This window comes from Panthera uncia, chromosome A2 (genome assembly GCF_023721935.1).
Source record: "Panthera uncia isolate 11264 chromosome A2, Puncia_PCG_1.0, whole genome shotgun sequence".
Taxonomy (NCBI): Eukaryota; Metazoa; Chordata; class Mammalia; order Carnivora; family Felidae; genus Panthera; species Panthera uncia.
Window position 1 is genome coordinate 148,714,779 of NC_064816.1, and position 17,940 is coordinate 148,732,718.

Consider the following 17,940-nt stretch of genomic DNA (forward strand, 5'->3'; position numbering starts at 1 on the left):
AACACAAAGTAGAAAACGGGTGTAGACTGCTACATTCTACTAGGGTGTCGGCGACGACCACTAGCCCTATGCTACGTGACTAGGGATTGATTCAAAGAGAAAATAAATCTTCAGGAAAGAAAAAAACCCCCTAAAGTTTGCAACACACATTATTAATGACACCGGAGGAGTAACATTGCTTAGGGATTTATCCAGAGTGCTCGGGAAGAGAAAATGTGCCCTCTGCTAAGGGGTCTTCCGTCAGCCCTGGCCACCCCCCACTCCAGTCCTGACAAACGAGCCAGAACTGGGCTTTTGCCAACCCCACACCAACCCCCAGATATCAGCCTCCTCAGGCCATGGCCTGACCTTCTAGAGGGCTGCTGACCCTTTAGAGTTCTGGAAAAATCCCTAATTCTTATGTTCCATAATTAAAAATCTATTGGATTTCCATATCAGGTGTCCCTGACAGCAAATTCTTAAATGTCACTTGCCGCCATATGAAAATAATCTTTGAGAAGTTCATAGATAAAGTTCTTCAAAAACTGGGGCCCCCCATTTCCAGAATTTTCCGTCGCTCTCTTCTTCTCCTTTCCAGTTTGGTGCAGAATGGGTTCGTGAGCTGTGTTTTTTGTTACTGACGTTTTCTTTTTTTTCTTTTTCTTTTTTAAAATAAAAAGCATAGATTTCCCCCTCCTCAATCCCTTCTTTTTAAAAACGTTCTCTTCTCTGCTCTAAGTCCCCCCACCTCCTAGTTCAAGTTTCATCTGTGTCTGTCCCTGCCCCCTGCCCCCCCTGCCCCGTTGCATTGTTTGTGTGCCGCATCTTCAGTATAAAAAGCCCGGCTCCCACCTCACCCCTCCTCCCTCCTCCCCTCTGGCCATCCTCCCTCCCCTCCCCTCCCCTTCCAGTGTTTATATGTAAGGGTACTGGTTGACCTTGGCGGGGCTCAGTGGGTATCCAGTGTAGACGGTGGAGGCTGGAGAGGCGCTGATGTAGGTCTGGTGGGCAAACTGGGCTGGATACTGACTCGGGTGGATGGTGGGCGAGGGCAGGACCCGGGGGCCCATGCTCACGGGGACCTGATGGACGATGCTGGCCGGGTAGGCAGTGTGCTGCACGGTGTGCCGTGCTGAGCCTTGGGAGGCCACCAGATGGGCCACGGTGCCGGTGGAGCCCAAGGCCGCGGGCGCCGTGTAGGTGTAGAGGTGGGGCTGGGTGGGGAGGTGGGCTGCGGCGGCAGCTGCGGCCAGGTGGGGGTGCACAGTGCCGTGGCTGGGGCTGTTGTGCGGGAAGGAGTACGGGGCCTGAGCCATCGTGGGAGTGATGTAGGCCTGCTGCCGGCGGTGGCTCCCGGCGCGCTCTGCGGTGATGTGCTGCTGAGCCTGGAGGAGGAGAAGCACCAGGAGAGGGCTGCATTGGGGGCCAGACACGTGGGAGGAGAGGAAGGGGAGGAAGAGGAGGGGAGGGGGAGGATGAAGAGGAGGGGAAGAGAGTAAAGTGAGGAGGGGGAGGACGGTGCGGGAGGGAGGGGGAGGAGGGGGAGGTTGGTGAGCGGGGAGGGGAGGAGGGAGTGGGAGAAGGAGGGGGAGGTGGGTGGGGTGGGGGAGGAAGAGGAAGAAGTGGGAGGGAGAAGGGGGAGAAAGGGAGGAGGGGGAGGGGGGGAGTAGGGAGGGAGGGGGAGGGAAAGAGAGAGAAGTGAGAAGGGGTAAGAGAGGAAGGGGAGGAAAGAGAGGTGGGGGTAGGGAGGAGGGGAGGGCGGAGGAGGAGGAGGGAGGAGGGAGAGGGGAGGAGGCCAGAGCCATTGGAGTGACAGCAGGTGTCCCCCTTGCCACATTAGCCTGGACTGAGAAGGGGCCAGAATGGCCGTAAGATCAAGCCAGATGAAAAGGTAACAGGAGACTGTGTCTCCTCAGAGCACATGGGTCCAGGGAGTGTCAAAGGAGCCCCTCTTTGAGTGACAAGTGCTTCCTCCCTCACTGTGAAATCCTGTCCTCTAAAATCCTAGGCTCTTGGAAACTCTGTTGTTTGACGTTATGTTGGTATAAATCTCTTCCAGAGAGCCTGAGTCATGATGACACAGGGACGCAGCCTCAGGTTATCAAGTGCACCGCCTCGGATGAGGGGTTTCTGAACACAAACTCCCCCTTCACTGCACCTCCATGGTGTCTGAGGAAACAGGCCCCTGGGTCCGCTTTGCAATTCAGACCTGACCTAGACCCTCTGCACACAGGCTGGCTCTGTCCATGGAGACCCTGCTTCATGTATAATTCCACCTAAACGCCACCCACCCTCTCCAAATCCTCTCTTGCCCTCGGTTTGGGGTTTTCTGGGTGTGGTCTGGCCTCCCTCACTGCAATGAACAGCAAGCCCGACTCCGTCAGACTATCTCCCTGGAATCCTGGTCTGACTGGGCCAGGACACCGTGGCTTACCCTTCGCTAGGCTGAACTGGCAAGACGTGGGCCATCCTATTGTTAAGCTTTGGCACCACGTCACTAAGTGCTTTGTGACATCGGACAACTCATTTACTTTGGGCTGGCTCTGTGTGACCCAGTCATACCAGCTCCCCCAATGGTAACCCATGGCGGGAAGAAGTCAGAGGTCCCTCAGGATGCGTCCTGCCGCGAGGGGGGGCTGAGGCTCTGTGGGCGGGGTGAGGGGCCCCAGCGGTGATCTGCTACCGGGCCGGGGAACGGAGGGGATGGCACTGACGTGCTGGCTGCTGGGACAGGATCAGGAGGCACTCACCTGGCTGAGATTGAGAGGCTGCTGCTGCTGGAAATGCGGTCCCGGCCGCTGTTGCCGGTAGGCGATGGCTCCGGACGAGCTCCCTGAAGAGTGACCGCTGGTGGAGGTCACATTGCTGGAGGACTTGGACTTGTAGGACGAGTGCTGGCCAGTGTTGACTGTGTGAGGAGGAGCGACAGGTCACAGAGGGATCACACGTCCTCCGCTGCCCAGAAGACCCCGCCCCTCCAGGAAACAACGGTGGTCTTCCGGGAAGGAATGGGTTCCCAAGACTGGCCCATCAAAGTCAGCCTCGTCTCCCCTGGACCCAGTTAAGAGTCTGCCCAGAGTCTGGACGGGCCGCTGGGCTTTGGCTCGCCCCAGGGGTTAGGAGCCCATCCCAGCTTGCTGGACTTTAGGATTCTCATCTGGTGACATGGAAAAGCACAAGGAGAGTGTAACGCAGGAAAGGAGGAGAGGTCTCTGTAGCTCTTCGTGCCCCATGGGGCTTGTCTGCTGAGATCCAGAGACACAGTGACAGATAAGCAGGGCGTGGATAAACAAGCCTCAGAAAGAGGACCACACACGTCCTGAGGGAAAAACAACTCATGGTTGCTAGTGTGAACTAGGCGGGTATGAATGAAGACGCTAAGAATGAATGAAGCATCCGCCAGTGAGCAGGCCCTTGACGTAACTGGGTTGGATCAATTCCATTACAAATCTCAGGGTGGTGAAACCAAAGTCAAGGAGGAGATGGCTAGGGCCAGCAAGAGGGAACACTGAGTAACCGCTGAAGGAGAGAAACACGAAGAGTGAAGGTTTGGGACACCGGCAACTTGGGGATGGGAGACGGGGGTGCGCGCTGAAGTCCACGAGGAGCCTCCCTGCCCCACAGGCAGCAGAACGCCCTCCCCCCACCCCCACCCCGGAGAGCGAGGGCTGCCTCACTGGGGAGGGAGGTGGTGGGTCCTACCAGGGACCCCCAGATCTGTGCATTGGCACCTGTGGGTCTTCTCCTCCCACCCACTGAATCAGAACCCCATGGGGAGGTGCCTGGGAATCTGTATTAGTAATAAGCGCCCCAGGAGAGGAGGCAGCCAGGCCCTGGTGTACGGAGCTATGCTAAAGCCAAACCCATTCAGACTCTCAAAGGCCTTCCAAAACCTGGGGGTTGAGGGGTTTGGGGGACCCACTGCAGGGTAAGAGAAGGAAAGCCGCAAATGTCGGCCATGGGCAGGGCCTGGTTTCTCCCCTTTGCTCAGCCGCAGTGCTACTGTGGTGGGGCCAGAGTCCTTGCTGGTCAGTAGCAGGCCACAACTGTGCTTGCTGTGTGGGCCCCAGCGGTGGAGGCTGTCTCTCTGTCCCTGTTCCAACTTTCCGGGCACTGCGTGGTGATTATATTTGAAGGAAAACCCTGAGCTCGAGTTATCCGTAGCTTGAGTCTACAGTGAAGAGGTTAGAAGTTGTAGATGAAATGGTGTGACAGAGCCCAGCATGCACCTCTTACCAGCACTGCGGGGACAGGGAACGGGGGGCTGGGTCAGAGAAGGGGACCTCCAGATAAGGGGTGGGGTCTTGTGAGGGACCAAGACATTAAGATGGGGAGCCAGACTCCTGTGAGGTCCAGCCGCATGGCCTTGGTCCACTTAATTAATCTCTCGGTGCTTCCATTTTCGTATCTGGAAAACTGGGAGAATAATGGTAACTCTATAGGGTGGTCATGAGGTTCATATGAGTTAATGTACATAGAACACTTAGTGTCTGTCATGTGTTAAGCTCTTAAATGCATTAGCTATTGTTAATATCTTTCTTATTGAGCCTTGTCTCCTGGCTAAAGCTGATGCTCAAGGAACAGGCGTCTCCTCCAAGCCGGGACAACCAAATCCTGTCTCCTGGAAATGGGAAGCTGGAAGCCTGGGAGTCACCGGGTCAGGGTGAGGCAGTGCTCCAGAAAGCAGGCGTTGGGCCTCCAACAGCCCAGGTCTTAGGAGTTCTGGCTCCTGCCCAGCCTGGGATGTAGTTGTTGAACTTTCCCTCAGCTCTCTTAATTCCTTCCAATACATTATGGGTCTGACGGCATAAGTGTAGAGTTCACTCAGCTGCCTTCCAAAGGAGCCTTAACTAACCCAAGAGATCTGGGAAGGTTATGTGAGAAATCCCCAGGGCTCCTTCCTGAGCTCAGAACCACAGGAGGGGTAAGTTCTGTGAGAAAACGGACTGCGGTCTGCACAGCATTTGTTGTGACTTGAGCCCAGGGAACACCTGGCTGGCTACAACCTGTTCACACCTCGGCCTCTGTGGGTCACCTGGGCACCAGGAAGCTGAAGAAGGCTGCTGTTTGGATTTTTCTGAGCCTGGGTGTTTCTCAACACCACAGGCTGGGGACAAGCAGGCATCGGAATGAAGTTCCTTCCTGCCTCTTACCTGTCACTAGAAAGACTCTGCAGCATGTCCCCACAGGGGAAAATAAATCTCTCTTCACAGTGGAAAGTTAGACCATGGGGTTCCCTGGAGACGGCAGCACTGGTTGCTTTAGAACCAGTAGTCTTACCGCGGGGAATGACCTCCCCCGTTCCAACCTTTTTTTTTTTTTTTTTTTCTTGGTTGGAAATATCCCTCAGAGAGTCTCAGCCGTTCAGACAGCACGCAGTCCTTGTGGAAAGACAGTGGGGTAAGACCTCTGAGCCGCCCCGCCGCACGCAGGCACAGAGCGCGATGGGCCGAGGATGGAACCGGTTAATGTAACCTGAAAGGCGTGAAATGCGGCTCCACAGAGCTGTCCTCTCTTGCCTTGGTGGTTTCTCAAGACACACAACTGCTGTTATACTGGCAAAGCTGGCCCTCAGCCTCTTCACTCGTCTCCACCAAGGGTTGGACCAGGTGGTCTTAAAGTTTCAGTAACTCTCCTCAAAATTTTGTCACCTCCCATGGAATGGCACCAGCATCAAAGCCTGACAAAGCTCCAAGCTGGACGGTTTCTTTCTTTTTTTTTTAAACATCTTTCTTTCTTTCCTTATGTTTATTTTTGAGAGAGAGAGAGTGTATGTGTGTTCGCGCGCGTGCACGCGTGAGGGTAGGGGAGGGGCAGAGAGAGAGGGGGCACAGAGGATTTGAAACAGGCTCAGCACTGCCAGCAGAGGGCCTGATGCAGGGCTTGAACTCACGAACTGCGAGATCATGACCTGAGCTGAAGTTAGACGCTTAACTGACTGAGCCACCTAGGTGCCCCCACGCTGGAAGATTTCCAACCTGCGGAAATCTGGCCGCTCTCTCATGCATCCTTCATCTAGTTTTAAAAGGCCAAGAAACATTTAGCACCAGCCACCTTTAAAAACAAATGAATTCGTAGATGACCTCAAGAAGATCCGTTTTGAGCCATCATCCATCTTTTAAAGGGATCATTACTGTGACAGAGTCCCCCTGGGGTGTCTCAGAGCAGGGGTATTCCCGACATAACAGAGTAACAAAAATCACTGTCTCATGGTTGCAGGTCTCAATCCCTGATTTGAAATCCCTGGGACCACACATTCATTTTTGAAATGCAGAAGTTTAGGTTTTAGAAAGGTTCAATGTATTAGGTTACCCCCAGCAGAGCCTTGGGCACCACTTTGTAATCAAAGACATGAAGATTCTCTCTCCAAAACAGGGATATTTCACTACGGGGCACAAATGACTACGACAAAGAGACTGTGCACGGCCCCTCGTTGACTCAGGCCAGGTTTCACCACCAATGAGTTTGCTATAAAGTTAAAATTTGGTGTTCAGAGTTTTTTGGATTGCAGATGAGGAAGGACTATCTCCTCTTCCTGTTCGATAAAAGGGCCAGGCTTCCTTGAGGGTTTCAACAACATAGTCTTGAGACCTGCTAATTAAGCAGGAAAGCCCTTCCCACTAAACCGTGTGCACCACAGGCTGCATCTTTTTTTGTTTTGTTTTTCAGATTTTGTTTTTTTTTAAGTAATCCCAACATGGGGCTTGAACTCCCAACCCTGAGATCCAGAGTCGCATGCTCTACTGACTGAGCCAGCCAGGTGGCCTCTCAAAAGCTGCAGTCTTAAGCCCGTGTGTGTAGGGCTACCTGAGGGCTTGAGGGTCCATGGCGATAAAGACTTAAGGGGTCAATTTCCAGATTCCCAATTTGCAAATGTATCTTTTCCTGAACTGATTTACCAGCACTAACATCTACTGGTTTTCCTTTCCCACCTTCTCTCTCACATCCACAGTCTCCTATTCCTTCTGGAAAGTTAATATGGTGTGTTGCCTCCAGGCATGCAAAGCCTGACCAGCTCCTGAGGGGCAGATAGTCCCCTGATATCAAAGCCAAGCCTTGTGCAGTAAGAAACACGGAAGGCTGTCCAGCCTTACCTTATTCAGGCTGCAGACGCTTTTGTAAACTCCCCACCCTATCCATCCATTCACGAAATAAAATTCGGAAGTGAGGCGGTGGTCACGGGGAAGGTGTCACAGAGGGGAGAGCGGCTTTGGCTGCCTGGCCGAGGAGGAGTAGTTGCTCACTAGGGGGTAAGGCGGGATGCCGGGACCGGGGGAGTTGACTGTGCAGCTCCAAGGTCTTAACAAACATTTAAAGTACTTCAGTAATGACGCGACATACACAACGTGACAGAAGTGATATCTTTGCCAGGATGTGAACTTAAAAACATGCGATGGATATCGTTTTAAACATTGAAGGATTATATGAGCAGCACAGTATGAGGGCCGCTGCTCTGAGTCCTCCTCTCTCCTGGGCAAACCACTTTGTCTGTCTCACGGGTTCCTTTGGTCCTAGAGAGTGTTGCTTTCTGCCAAGGTTACCAGTAAAACCCTTGCCTGGGAGAGAAAGAGGGTTCTGGAAGAGAGATACCCTGTGTCCCACACTATGTGGGCCGGCCTATGGTGCTGGGCTGGGAAAGTTCCTAAGGACCCCATCCTCAATTCTGCTCTTCCCTCTCAGGGGCAGAACCAGAGTGGCCCATGACTAGTGGGCCTCACACGTGGCGACCGCCCCAAGAAGGTTCCAAGGTCTCCTGCAGCAGGTGACACAGATGGGTGTCCTTCCTGGTGAATAGCTCCCTGAATCTTTTTTTTTTTTTTTTTTAAAGAAAATGTCTATTTTGTGTGTGTGTGTGTGTGTGTGTGTGTGTGTGAGAGAGAGAGAGAGAGAGAGAGAGAGAGAGAACAAGAAAACGAGTGGGGGGAGGAGGGGCAGAGAGAGGGAGACAGAGGCTCAAACTCACAAACCACAAGACAGCGACCCGAGCCAAAGTTGGACACTTAACTGACCGGGCCAGCCAGGGGCTCCAATAGCTCCCTGAATCTAAGCAAGGTCTTTTTTTTGGCAGTTTGTTCCTCTTCCCTTCTAAACAGTGCTTTCGTGAAGGTGCTGCCTTGGATGGGCTGGTGACGGTCTGTGGCGGGGAAGCGGATGGCTTTTGGTTTGTTCCCCGAATTCTGCCACTGGTGAGTGTGAACAAGGGAGTCACTGAAGAGATGCCACCAAACGTGGGCAGAGCCACTAAGTTTACTTGGAAGGTTATGTTCTCGGTCTTTATTCTAGAGTGCACTTGTCAGGGCGAGCCTCCAGGGGATGGAAGGACTCCTTTTTCTCAAGCCACCGTGTGAGCAAACAAACACACCCGCCACGACCTCTCCTCCCAACAGTGAGCCCCGAGGCGATGCCGAGCCGAACCTCCGTCATCCTCACCTGCCAAGACTCAGAGAAAGTTCTTTCCACCCAGGAAGGTGCTCTACCACTAGGGCTTCTTTCTGCTAAAAGTCAGTCAGGAACTCCCTAAAACGGGTCATCGCCGACCCGTGGATAAGGAACCGGGTGGCGTTTGTTTCGTCCTTATCAGCCTAGTCAAAGGGAGAGCCACTGTAAAGGTGGCAAGGTATTAATTATAGAACCGAAAACTGAAAACGCTGCTTATGCAAAGTGATGGTGAGCAGAATCCTACCCTGGCTGCCTGAGCGAGACCCTCGGGGGGAGGATCGACCATAACCCGGTGCTTATCAGCCTCACACAATTGCCAATAGCAGGAAAACGGGCAAAGCAGTGTGCAGAGAGAGGTTCCCGGCCTGCCCTGGCCCCAAGTTACCTGGCCCCAGGCTATCACATTCCACCAATACTTCGCTGGCCTGGGTTTTTAGGGGTGGCACGATGATAGTCCGGGGGTTCCCAGTGCAGTGATTCTCCAGGCTCCCCTTGGTGTCAAAGGTGTTGGCGTGGTGCCCAGTGCGGTGCTGCACGGAGTAGGGGCTGGTGTTGCTGGAGGAGTCGGAGTAGGGAGAGTCGTGGACCGTGACGCAACTGATGACGTTTTTTCTCTGCTTGGAGACAGTGCTGAAAATGGAAAGGGAGAAATCAGAACCACCAGAAAGCTGTGAAGTGAGACACCAGCCGGCGTTCCAGAACTGGCCTGTGGGACAAGCCCCTCTCTGTGTTCCGGGACAGGGCTGGGGAGCGGGGCAGGAGAGGGGGTAGGAACGGGGAGGGTGGGCACCCAAGTGTCACCTGTCCAACCGGCAGCAAGTGGACATGTGAAGACATGAGAAAGGGGCTGGAGCTGGGCCCACAGGCACTTCTGGAATCTGGAGAGAAGCTTCCAGGTGGGCCTGGGCTTCCCCCCAACACCCTTCCCACAGCAGAGCTAAGCAGAACTGCAGGGGAGGCGCCTGTAGCCCAGAGCTGTGTGAAGGGTGTGAAGCACCCCCTGAGCCACCAGAAGGGGACATCTCAGCAAGTAGAGAGAGCCCAGCAAGACCCTGGCACCCCGAGGCCCTGGTTTGGGAGGACATCGCTGGGAGCGGAGCACCATCAGCTTAGGCTCGGGGCCTGGGACACCCCGCAAACGGAGGCAGGGAGCAAGGTGTTCAAGAGGGAGCAGGATGCAGACAGAGGGGTGGATAAAGAGGGAGGGTCTGAGGAGGTTGACCACACAACGCAGCTCTGACATGCTGAGAGACAGAAGTCGGGAGCTGGCCGTGACACTCTCAGCCACCTCTTTGCTGTGCGGTATTACGTGGGATGACTCTGTGGCAAAGGCCACCAGGACATCTGAGAGTCCCCTTCTCAGGGGAGGCCTGGCCCTCCTGTAGCTTCCCTCCCGCCAGGGCCCAGGACGAGGGAGGGGACGACACTGTGCCTAGTGAGGTCAGAAGGGCTCCCGTGGGGATGATGCCTACAAAAGAGTTGCCTGGACTCTCCTGTATCTGAAACTTCATTCTTTGCTGACAGGGAGGAACCAGCCTTGGAGGGCTCTTGGCCAGCACACATCTTCTCTCCTGAGATATTTATGCATGCGCGGCTACTAGGGGAACCAATTCCGTCTGCCTCCAGGATGGGCTGGTGGGATGATGGATGTGGAATTTGTTGCTTATTGTGAAGGTTGTAAAAATGGATTCCATCTATTTTTATATACTGATCATCTATTTTAAAGAAATATCGATCACCCCAAGTAAGACGGTCAGTTTCCAGCTGATTTGCTAAGAGAAGAAGCTGCTATTTATGGAGTGCCTAATGGAACCACAACCCCCTGAGGTGTCTCGCCCAAGGTCACACGGTCAGTCATGGGCCAGACTCTTTCCAAGATAGATCTCTGCCACCCTAAGGGCAGCAGAGAAGTGGACAAGCTCAAGCACCCCGGGCAGCCGGGCAGAAGGAAGCTAAGTGGAAGGACACGCAGTAGGTGGCCTACAAAAGGCTGGAGGGCTGAGAGGTGAGCCCACGGAAGGTCTGAGCCCCTGTGCCCCAAGGCCTGACGCTACTGACATCCGGGCTGAATAATTCTTCTAGTGGCTGCACGTTGTGTCCTTCTTGCTTCAGGGTAGAAATGTCCCTTCCTACCAGTGTCTGTGGGTAAGAACACGGGCCCTGCGGCCAGGGGCCTACCTTCGGCGTGTGCCGGGCGTGTGGCTGTGGGCAGCTAGCTGCTCAGCCTCTGAGTGACTGTCTCATCATCAGTCAAATGTGGATAACGGCAGCACTTACACATACAGGCTTATGTTGAGAAGTGAGAAAACCCACAGGATGTGCTGTGAATGGCTTACGACACACAGTAAGCAGAGGTTAGCCGTCAGGATCGTTATTGTTGTGCTGGCTCATTGAACATGTGAAAACAGGTTTGCAAGAACAGATCTAGGCAAAGTGATTTCTATCAAAGTATGGACTCAACGGAGAAGTTTCTAGTCTGTGAATAAACCAGAAGATTGATATGAAAGAAATTAAAAACTCATTACTCAGAGATCTTGGAGATCTGGGGTAGGTGCCATGGGGAATTCCTGTACAAAGAAATATAACACGTGCCTCTGCCCTGGAGGTGATTACAATTTCAGTGGGGGACTGTGTAAAAACATGACAAGTTAAACAGTAAAAGCTTTAAAATAATCGGTTAAAGAGAATAATGGATGTCACAAAGCCTTCTGTGATGAACTGTCAAATGAGTCGTACAGACGGTAATTGTTAAGAACTCAAAAGAAGGCAAGGAATGAATTGACTGCATATATTTGCGGCTCTTCACGTTAACTTTGATAAGATACATTTTAATTAATAAAGACCGACACTTCCCACTTATAACAGTTGAAATGCAAAAAATCCATATGCTTGCTCCTCACAAAGCTAAACGCAGAACTACCACAGGACCCAGCAATTCCACTGCTGGCTATATACGCAAAGGAACCGAAAGCCGGGACTCGAACAGAAATTCATTTGCCAGTGTTCACAGTAGCCTTATACACAACAGCCAAAAGGTGGAAATAGCCTGGGTGTCCATTAACGGATGAATGCATGAGCAAAATTTGGTACATCCACACCGTGGAATATTAGCCATAAAGACCAACAGAGTCCCAACGCATGCTACGATATAGATGACCCTTGGAAACATGCTAAGTGAAAGAAGCCAGATACAAAAGGACAAATATTGTATGACTCCACTTACATAAGGTACTTGGAATAACCAAATTCATAGAGAAAGTAGATTCAAGGTTACCAGGGGTTAGGGAAGGGAGGAATGGGGAGTTCTTACTTAATGGGTACAGAGTTTCTGTTTGGGGTGATGACAAAATTCTGGAAATGGTGCTGACGGTTGCACACATTGTGAGTGTACTTAATGTCACTGAATTCTATACCTGAGGGACAACAAAGCAAATGGGATTAGTGGGGAGGGGGGAGGGCACCGAGACCTGGCGCAAAACCTAGAAAGTGGGGAACCAGGAAAAAGTCCCTGAGGTTGTGGAATGAGGAGGGGGCGCTGCCTTAGAAAGGCAGATAAGGAAGGGGCGCCTGGGTGGCTCAGTCGGTTGGGCGTCCAACCTCGGCTCAGGTCATGATCTCACAGTTCATGAGTTCGTTTGAGCCCTGCGTCGGGCTCTGTGCTGACGGCTGGGAGCCTGGAGCCTGCTTCAGATTCTGCGTCTCCCTCTCTCCTTGCCCCTCCCCCGTCACACTCCGTCTCTCTCTCTCTCTCTCTCTCTCTCAAAAATAAGGATTATTAAAAAAAAAAAAAGACAAGACTTGAAGCTGTTTTCTGTGGTCGGGGGGAGGGAGCGGATGACGGAAACGACTGCCTGTGTGCATGGTCTGCTGTGTATTAAGATGCTACTAAAGGAACCCCCCTTCCCATACCACGCACACACCATCACAAAGTGCTCCCGGTTCCTGAGGGGACGCAGGGACTTGTGCTGCCCCGTCCTTCACTCTCAGCTTCCGCCACCGTCAGCTGTGCATAACTGACGCACACACACAGCGGCTCATCGGGTCACCTCGCCAGACGCAGACGTGTCCTGCTGCAGGTGCACAGTCCGTGGCTGATGAACCCCACACGAAGAACAGAGCCTGGCTTCCAAATGTGTCTCGGGGGCTGGTGTTCGCTCTGGTCCCGGCTCCACTGTCCATTCATCACCTGGACAGTGGCCTGATATTAGCACGACCCTGGGCATCCCTCCACTTCCAACTTGCTCTGAAATCCACCAGGGAAAGTGGCACGAAGGGATCCATTGTGAGGGCCCCACAAAAATGCATTATTGAAGGCATTGAAAATAGGATTTGGTTTACTCCTAATTCGGAGAGGAAACCAATCTCTTTAGTAAGTGTACCTTCTATGTAGACCCAGACATGGCCAATTTCTGCTGACCAGATCCTCCTCAGGTTCTGGGTAGTTTAGAAAACAAGCAAACACACGCACACCAGTAATTTCAGCCAAACTGGAATAAAATTCAAATTGGATGTACTTAAATTCTCACTTTTCAATTTAAATTGTGGAGCAGCTTCACCTCAGCGTGAGTCAGAATCTAAACACACAACGGGCCACTTGGCGGATCAGTGGGCTTCTTATTACCGAAGAAGAATGAGTTGCTGGCAAAGGTCTTATAGCAGCGGACAGCTTAGTCTGGAAGACCTGGGAGAATTTCCTAGGGAAACCCCCTAGGGAGGGAACCTTTCCGCCAGAGGCTGAGGGTCCCGCACGTCAGAGCCTTGATATCTACCAAGGAGTGTGGGATAAGATCTCTATGAACGGTTCATGGGTCTCATCCTTTGTTTTCAGAGTTGACAAGTCCCTCTGCCTGATGAGCAAATAGGTCGACACAGTCCAGGGCTAACTTACCTACCTCTTTGGATTTGCCTCTGACCGGTTTGGAAAAGGTGAATCAGTTTTGACAGCTCTGTTTTTACTCTCCTCTACCGTTAAAGATCTCTGTGCTCTAACTGAATACACTATGCAGATTCGACAACGAATGGGAAGCAGTTATTTCAATGAGTCACTTTAACAATGAGCACCCATGTGACATTTATTACTACGGATTCTTTAGGCTCATTTATACTGATTCTATTGGGATTCATTCCACTAGTGTCTAATTATTACTGATCGTTTATCAATCTCATCATGAATTGAGAATCGGGCGTAGAATGAGAAATCTATGCTTAAGTGGCCTCGGCAGAACATCACTTCTGAATGAAGAGCAGAGCTTCCAGATTTCCACAACTGCATTGTGTTGTGATGGCGATAGCTGATGTTCATCATTTTTAAACGATGACAAGAAACGAAGGGCTACGAGCCACAGACATCAGCCCCGAAGGAGGAAACCTTGCTGGAGGAGCGGATGCTAGCCTGTGACTCCTCCCCGTAGGCCCCTATCCGGAGCGTGTCTCTGATTTCTGTTTGCCAATCTCAGTCAACCTCATCCTTCGAGACCAGGGTCAAGACTCATCTCCACTAACAAACTTTCCATGACGTACTTCACCGCCCCGATTCCACGGTCAATGCTGTATGTGATAAAAACCGGGCGTCTCTTACAACACTGATTAACAGTCATAGGCAGCGTTTATAGGATGCGCAGAGGCTGTTCGAAGTACTTCACGGACATCGATCTCTGATCCTCACAGCAAGACCGTGCAGTAAAGAACATTCCACTTCTGACTTTAACAATACTTAACATGGGATCCACCCTCTCGATCAGATTTTAAGTACATAGTACCGCGTGGTTGACTATAGCCGCAGGGTCGGTAGCACAGCGCATCTCTGAAGCTCGTTCATCTGGCTCAACTCAGAACCGCTGGCAACAGAGATTCCTCTGCTTAAGTCTAAGGGTTGACTATTTTAGGAACCTTGTGTTAAGAGGTTTTTTGCTCATTGTAGAATTTCCTTCTTTTTCAGGCTGAACAGCATTCCATTGTATGTACCTGCCATGGTTTCTTTACCCCTCATCTGTCTGCCCATATGATGGACACTCAGGCTGTTTCCACCTCTTGCCTGTTGTGAGTAACGTAGCAATGGACATGGGAGTGTGCAGATGTCTCTTCAAGATCCTGATCCCGCTCTTTTGGATAAATGCTTACAAGTGAGATCGCTGGATCAATGGTAGCTCTGTTGTTAATTTTTTGGAGGAACCTCAATACCGTTTCTCATAGCAGCTGCCTGTTTACACTGCGTTCCCACCAACAGTGTGCAAGGGCTACAATCTTCCCATAGCCTTGCCCATACTTCTCTTCTGTTCTTTTGATGACAGCTATTCTGATAGGTGTAAGGTGATACTTGGTTGTGGTTTGATTTGTGTTTCCCTGATCATTAGTGATGTTAAGCATTTTTTTCATAAAGCTGGCCACTTACGTGTCTTAAGAAATAACTACTCAAGGGCACCCGGGTGGCTCAGTCGGTTAAGCATCTGACTCTTGATTTTGGTTCAGGTCACGATCTTATGGTTTGTGGGATCAAGCCCTGCATTGGGCTCTGTGGTGATAGCATGCAGCCTGCTTGGGATTTTCTCTCTCCCTCGCTGCCCCTCCCCCTCTCAAGCACGCACATGTTCTCTCTCTCAAAATAAATAAGCTTAAAAAAAAGTCTATTCAAGTTCTTAGCCCATTTTGTAGTCACGTTTAGTTGTTTTGCTATTGAGTTATCGTGAGCATGCTGTCATTTTGTCACTATGCCATTTCCCTTTTACCCCACCTTTCCTACCCACAAGCCCTGAAAATGTAAACTGACTGCAACTCCTCTTTCTGGTTCCGGTGACAGTGTTCTTCTCTAAGCACGGGACATCTAAGCACCGGGCATGGAGTCCTTCACACTGACAGGTGTCTCAGCTGATGGAGAGGAGGGCTGCTGGCTCTATCACTTTCACGGGGATGCGTGTGGCTCGCTGTCCTATTCCCATGCCCCCTCCACCCAGTTAGAAATACATGGCTGAGTACATTTAATCTGCCCTTGTGAGGACAGGGATCAGAAGCTGATACCTCCAGGCTAATGTGCTCCTTCTGATATATTTCTTAGCTCTCAATTTGAAGTCATCAGTGAGAACAACAACAAAAAAAACCCTACATTTTAAATTTGGCACATACGTTCAAGTTATATTATTTACATGTTTGAAAAAAAATTTTTTTAACGCTTATTCATTTTTTGAGACACAGAGAGAGACACAGCATGAGTGGGGAAGGGGCAGAGAGAGGGAGACTCAGAATCTGAAGCAGGCTCCAGGCTCTGAGCTGTCAGCACAGGGCCCAATGCGGGGCTTGAACTCACGAACTGAGAGATCATGACCTGAGCCGATGTCGGACGCTCAACTGACTGAGTCACCCAGGTGCCCTATTTACATGTTTATATCTATGTGTAGGTCTCTCTCTTACCACACACACACACACACACACACACACACACACACACACACACCAGCAGGAAGACAGTCTTGCAAGACCACCTTCCTGAGAAATTGGAAGCAAGGTGTGGATGAGCCACGGGCCCGGTCCCCACCACACCACACACAGTACAAGCATGGTGTTCCTTGTCCTTCCACTTCCTTCTACAATCCAGCCACGGAACACCGCTCTGCCCGTGTGACACCCAGCACTGTCCCGCCCCTCTTCCCTCTGGCCTGTGGAAGCTGCCATGGGTCAGTGATGGCCTGGTCACAGGCTGCAGTGTTAGGACAGGCTGCTGGGAATGGTCGGGTGGAGGGTCCCTTCTTCAAGATGCTGCCCTTTCATAAAAGGCAGCCCATTGGCCACACTACTCAACCTGCGGGGGTGTTGTGAAGGCACAGAAGAGGATGTAGAGAGGATGAGTTGAGGTCAGCCTGACACCTTTCTGTCTCCTGAAAGGAGTCGGATGACTGAGAACTCCTCCAACCTGGGGCTGTGTTGTAACTTAAAACTGCAAAATTTGAGGAGGGCGCCTGTTGGGATGAGCCCTGGGTGTTGCATGGAAGCCAATTTGACAATAAATTCCATATTAAAAAAACAAAACAAAACTGCAAAACAACAAAGCCCCTTCTCATGGTGCCACATGTTGGGTTCCAGTCTCTTCTCTGAGGCTCATAAACCAGGAGGACGAGTAGAGGAGTGGTATGGCTGCAGGTGGCCAAGGACGTGGGGTCCACCTTGGGGTGGCTCTGCCTGGCTGGTAACACCTGAGCGTGGGTGTTCCCCTCTGCCAAGGACACGTCAGTCTTTCAGGCCCAACTCTTTTGAGCAGCAGCTTATCGGTGTCCTGACTATGCCTTTTGTCTGCAGTTATGGGTCCAGAATTGCAATTTAGTGGAAAGAAGAACATTTAGGATCAAATAGTTTTTATACAAACATTTTAAGAGTGATCCCTATCTGAAATACTGAGTGATGTTAATGAAGCAACTTTCTTAAAGTTTACATTTTGGTGACACCGGTGGTAATACTCTGGAGTGGCCGCCTACACGCACAAAGGGATGCAGGACGTCACAGAGCCCTGTTGACCTCAGGAGATGAAAACCTGTCTACCAGAAATATCCTGGTAACTGAATGAAGGAATACATGAAGGAATGGTTTCTAGCTGATCAGTCGACATGAGCCACTCTGGTCACACATTTTAAAAACTACCCTGAGCCTGGGTGGCTCAGTCAGTTAAGCGTCCGACTCTTGACTCGGGCTCAGGTCATGATCTCGCGGTTTGTGAATCGAGCCCTGCATCGGGCTCCACACGGACAGTGAGGAGCCTGCTTGGGATTCCGTCTCTCCCTCTCTCCCTCTCTCTCTCAAAATAAATAAAAATAAACTTAAAAAAAAACTTCTTAAAAAAAAACTATCCTCATGACTGAAGCTTGTGTGATACGGCCTCTAAAGGGCAGTTTCAGCACAAGGCAAGGTTAGCAAAGAGTCTGAATAATAAGATATGCACCAATAAACTTCGTTCAAGGAGATTTCAAGGGAGAGAAGATGGCTTATTCAGCACATACAGTCAAATGTTCCTCTAATCAAAATCATTTATAAATGATTAAAATAAGACTGGTTCTATGACTTCCTCTCAGGGCACCCAGAAAAACTGCAGATTGGTGTGCTTTCTTTTTCTTTTTTTTACATTTTTTTTTTTTAATGTTTATTTCTGAGACAGAGAGAGAGCATGAATCAGGGAGGGGCGGAGAGAAAGGGAGACACAGAATCAGAAGCAGGCTCCAGGCTCTGAGCTGTCAGCACAGAGCCTGATGAGGGGCTCGAACTCACAGACTGCAAGATCATGACCTGAGCTGAAGTTGGACGCTCAACCGACTGAGCCACCCAGGCGCCCCTGTACTTTCCATCTTTACAACAATTCTCCAGCCATGCCCAAGGAGCCCCCTAGTCCAGCAGCCACTCATTGAGAAAAAGCAGGCTGCCGGGTCTTCATCGGTCCCCTCACCTTAAAACGTCTTCTCAAAGAATCAGAAGAGCTGACCTCTGCCCTTCTTGCTGCTAGAGCTCAGCACTGTGACTGACACCAGGTACCCAGTCGGGGCTCGG

At 51.2% G+C, this 17,940-nt stretch overlaps 1 protein-coding gene across 4 annotated transcripts in view; it reads right to left on the reverse strand.

Moving 5' to 3' along the window:
* Positions 1–807: 807 nt before the first annotated feature.
* HIPK2 (homeodomain interacting protein kinase 2) overlaps positions 808–17,940 on the reverse strand; it is a 177,743-nt gene continuing 160,610 nt past the window's right edge. For all 4 annotated transcript variants that reach the window (XM_049643036.1, XM_049643035.1, XM_049643032.1 and 1 more), the window contains exons 13-15: positions 8,804–9,048; positions 2,730–2,887; positions 808–1,364 (exon numbers count right to left, since the gene is read on the reverse strand). In XM_049643036.1, the coding sequence (XP_049498993.1) occupies positions 894–1,364; positions 2,730–2,887; positions 8,804–9,048 (874 nt within the window). In that variant the 3' untranslated portion in view covers positions 808–893. The remainder of the gene's footprint in view (positions 1,365–2,729; positions 2,888–8,803; positions 9,049–17,940) is intronic.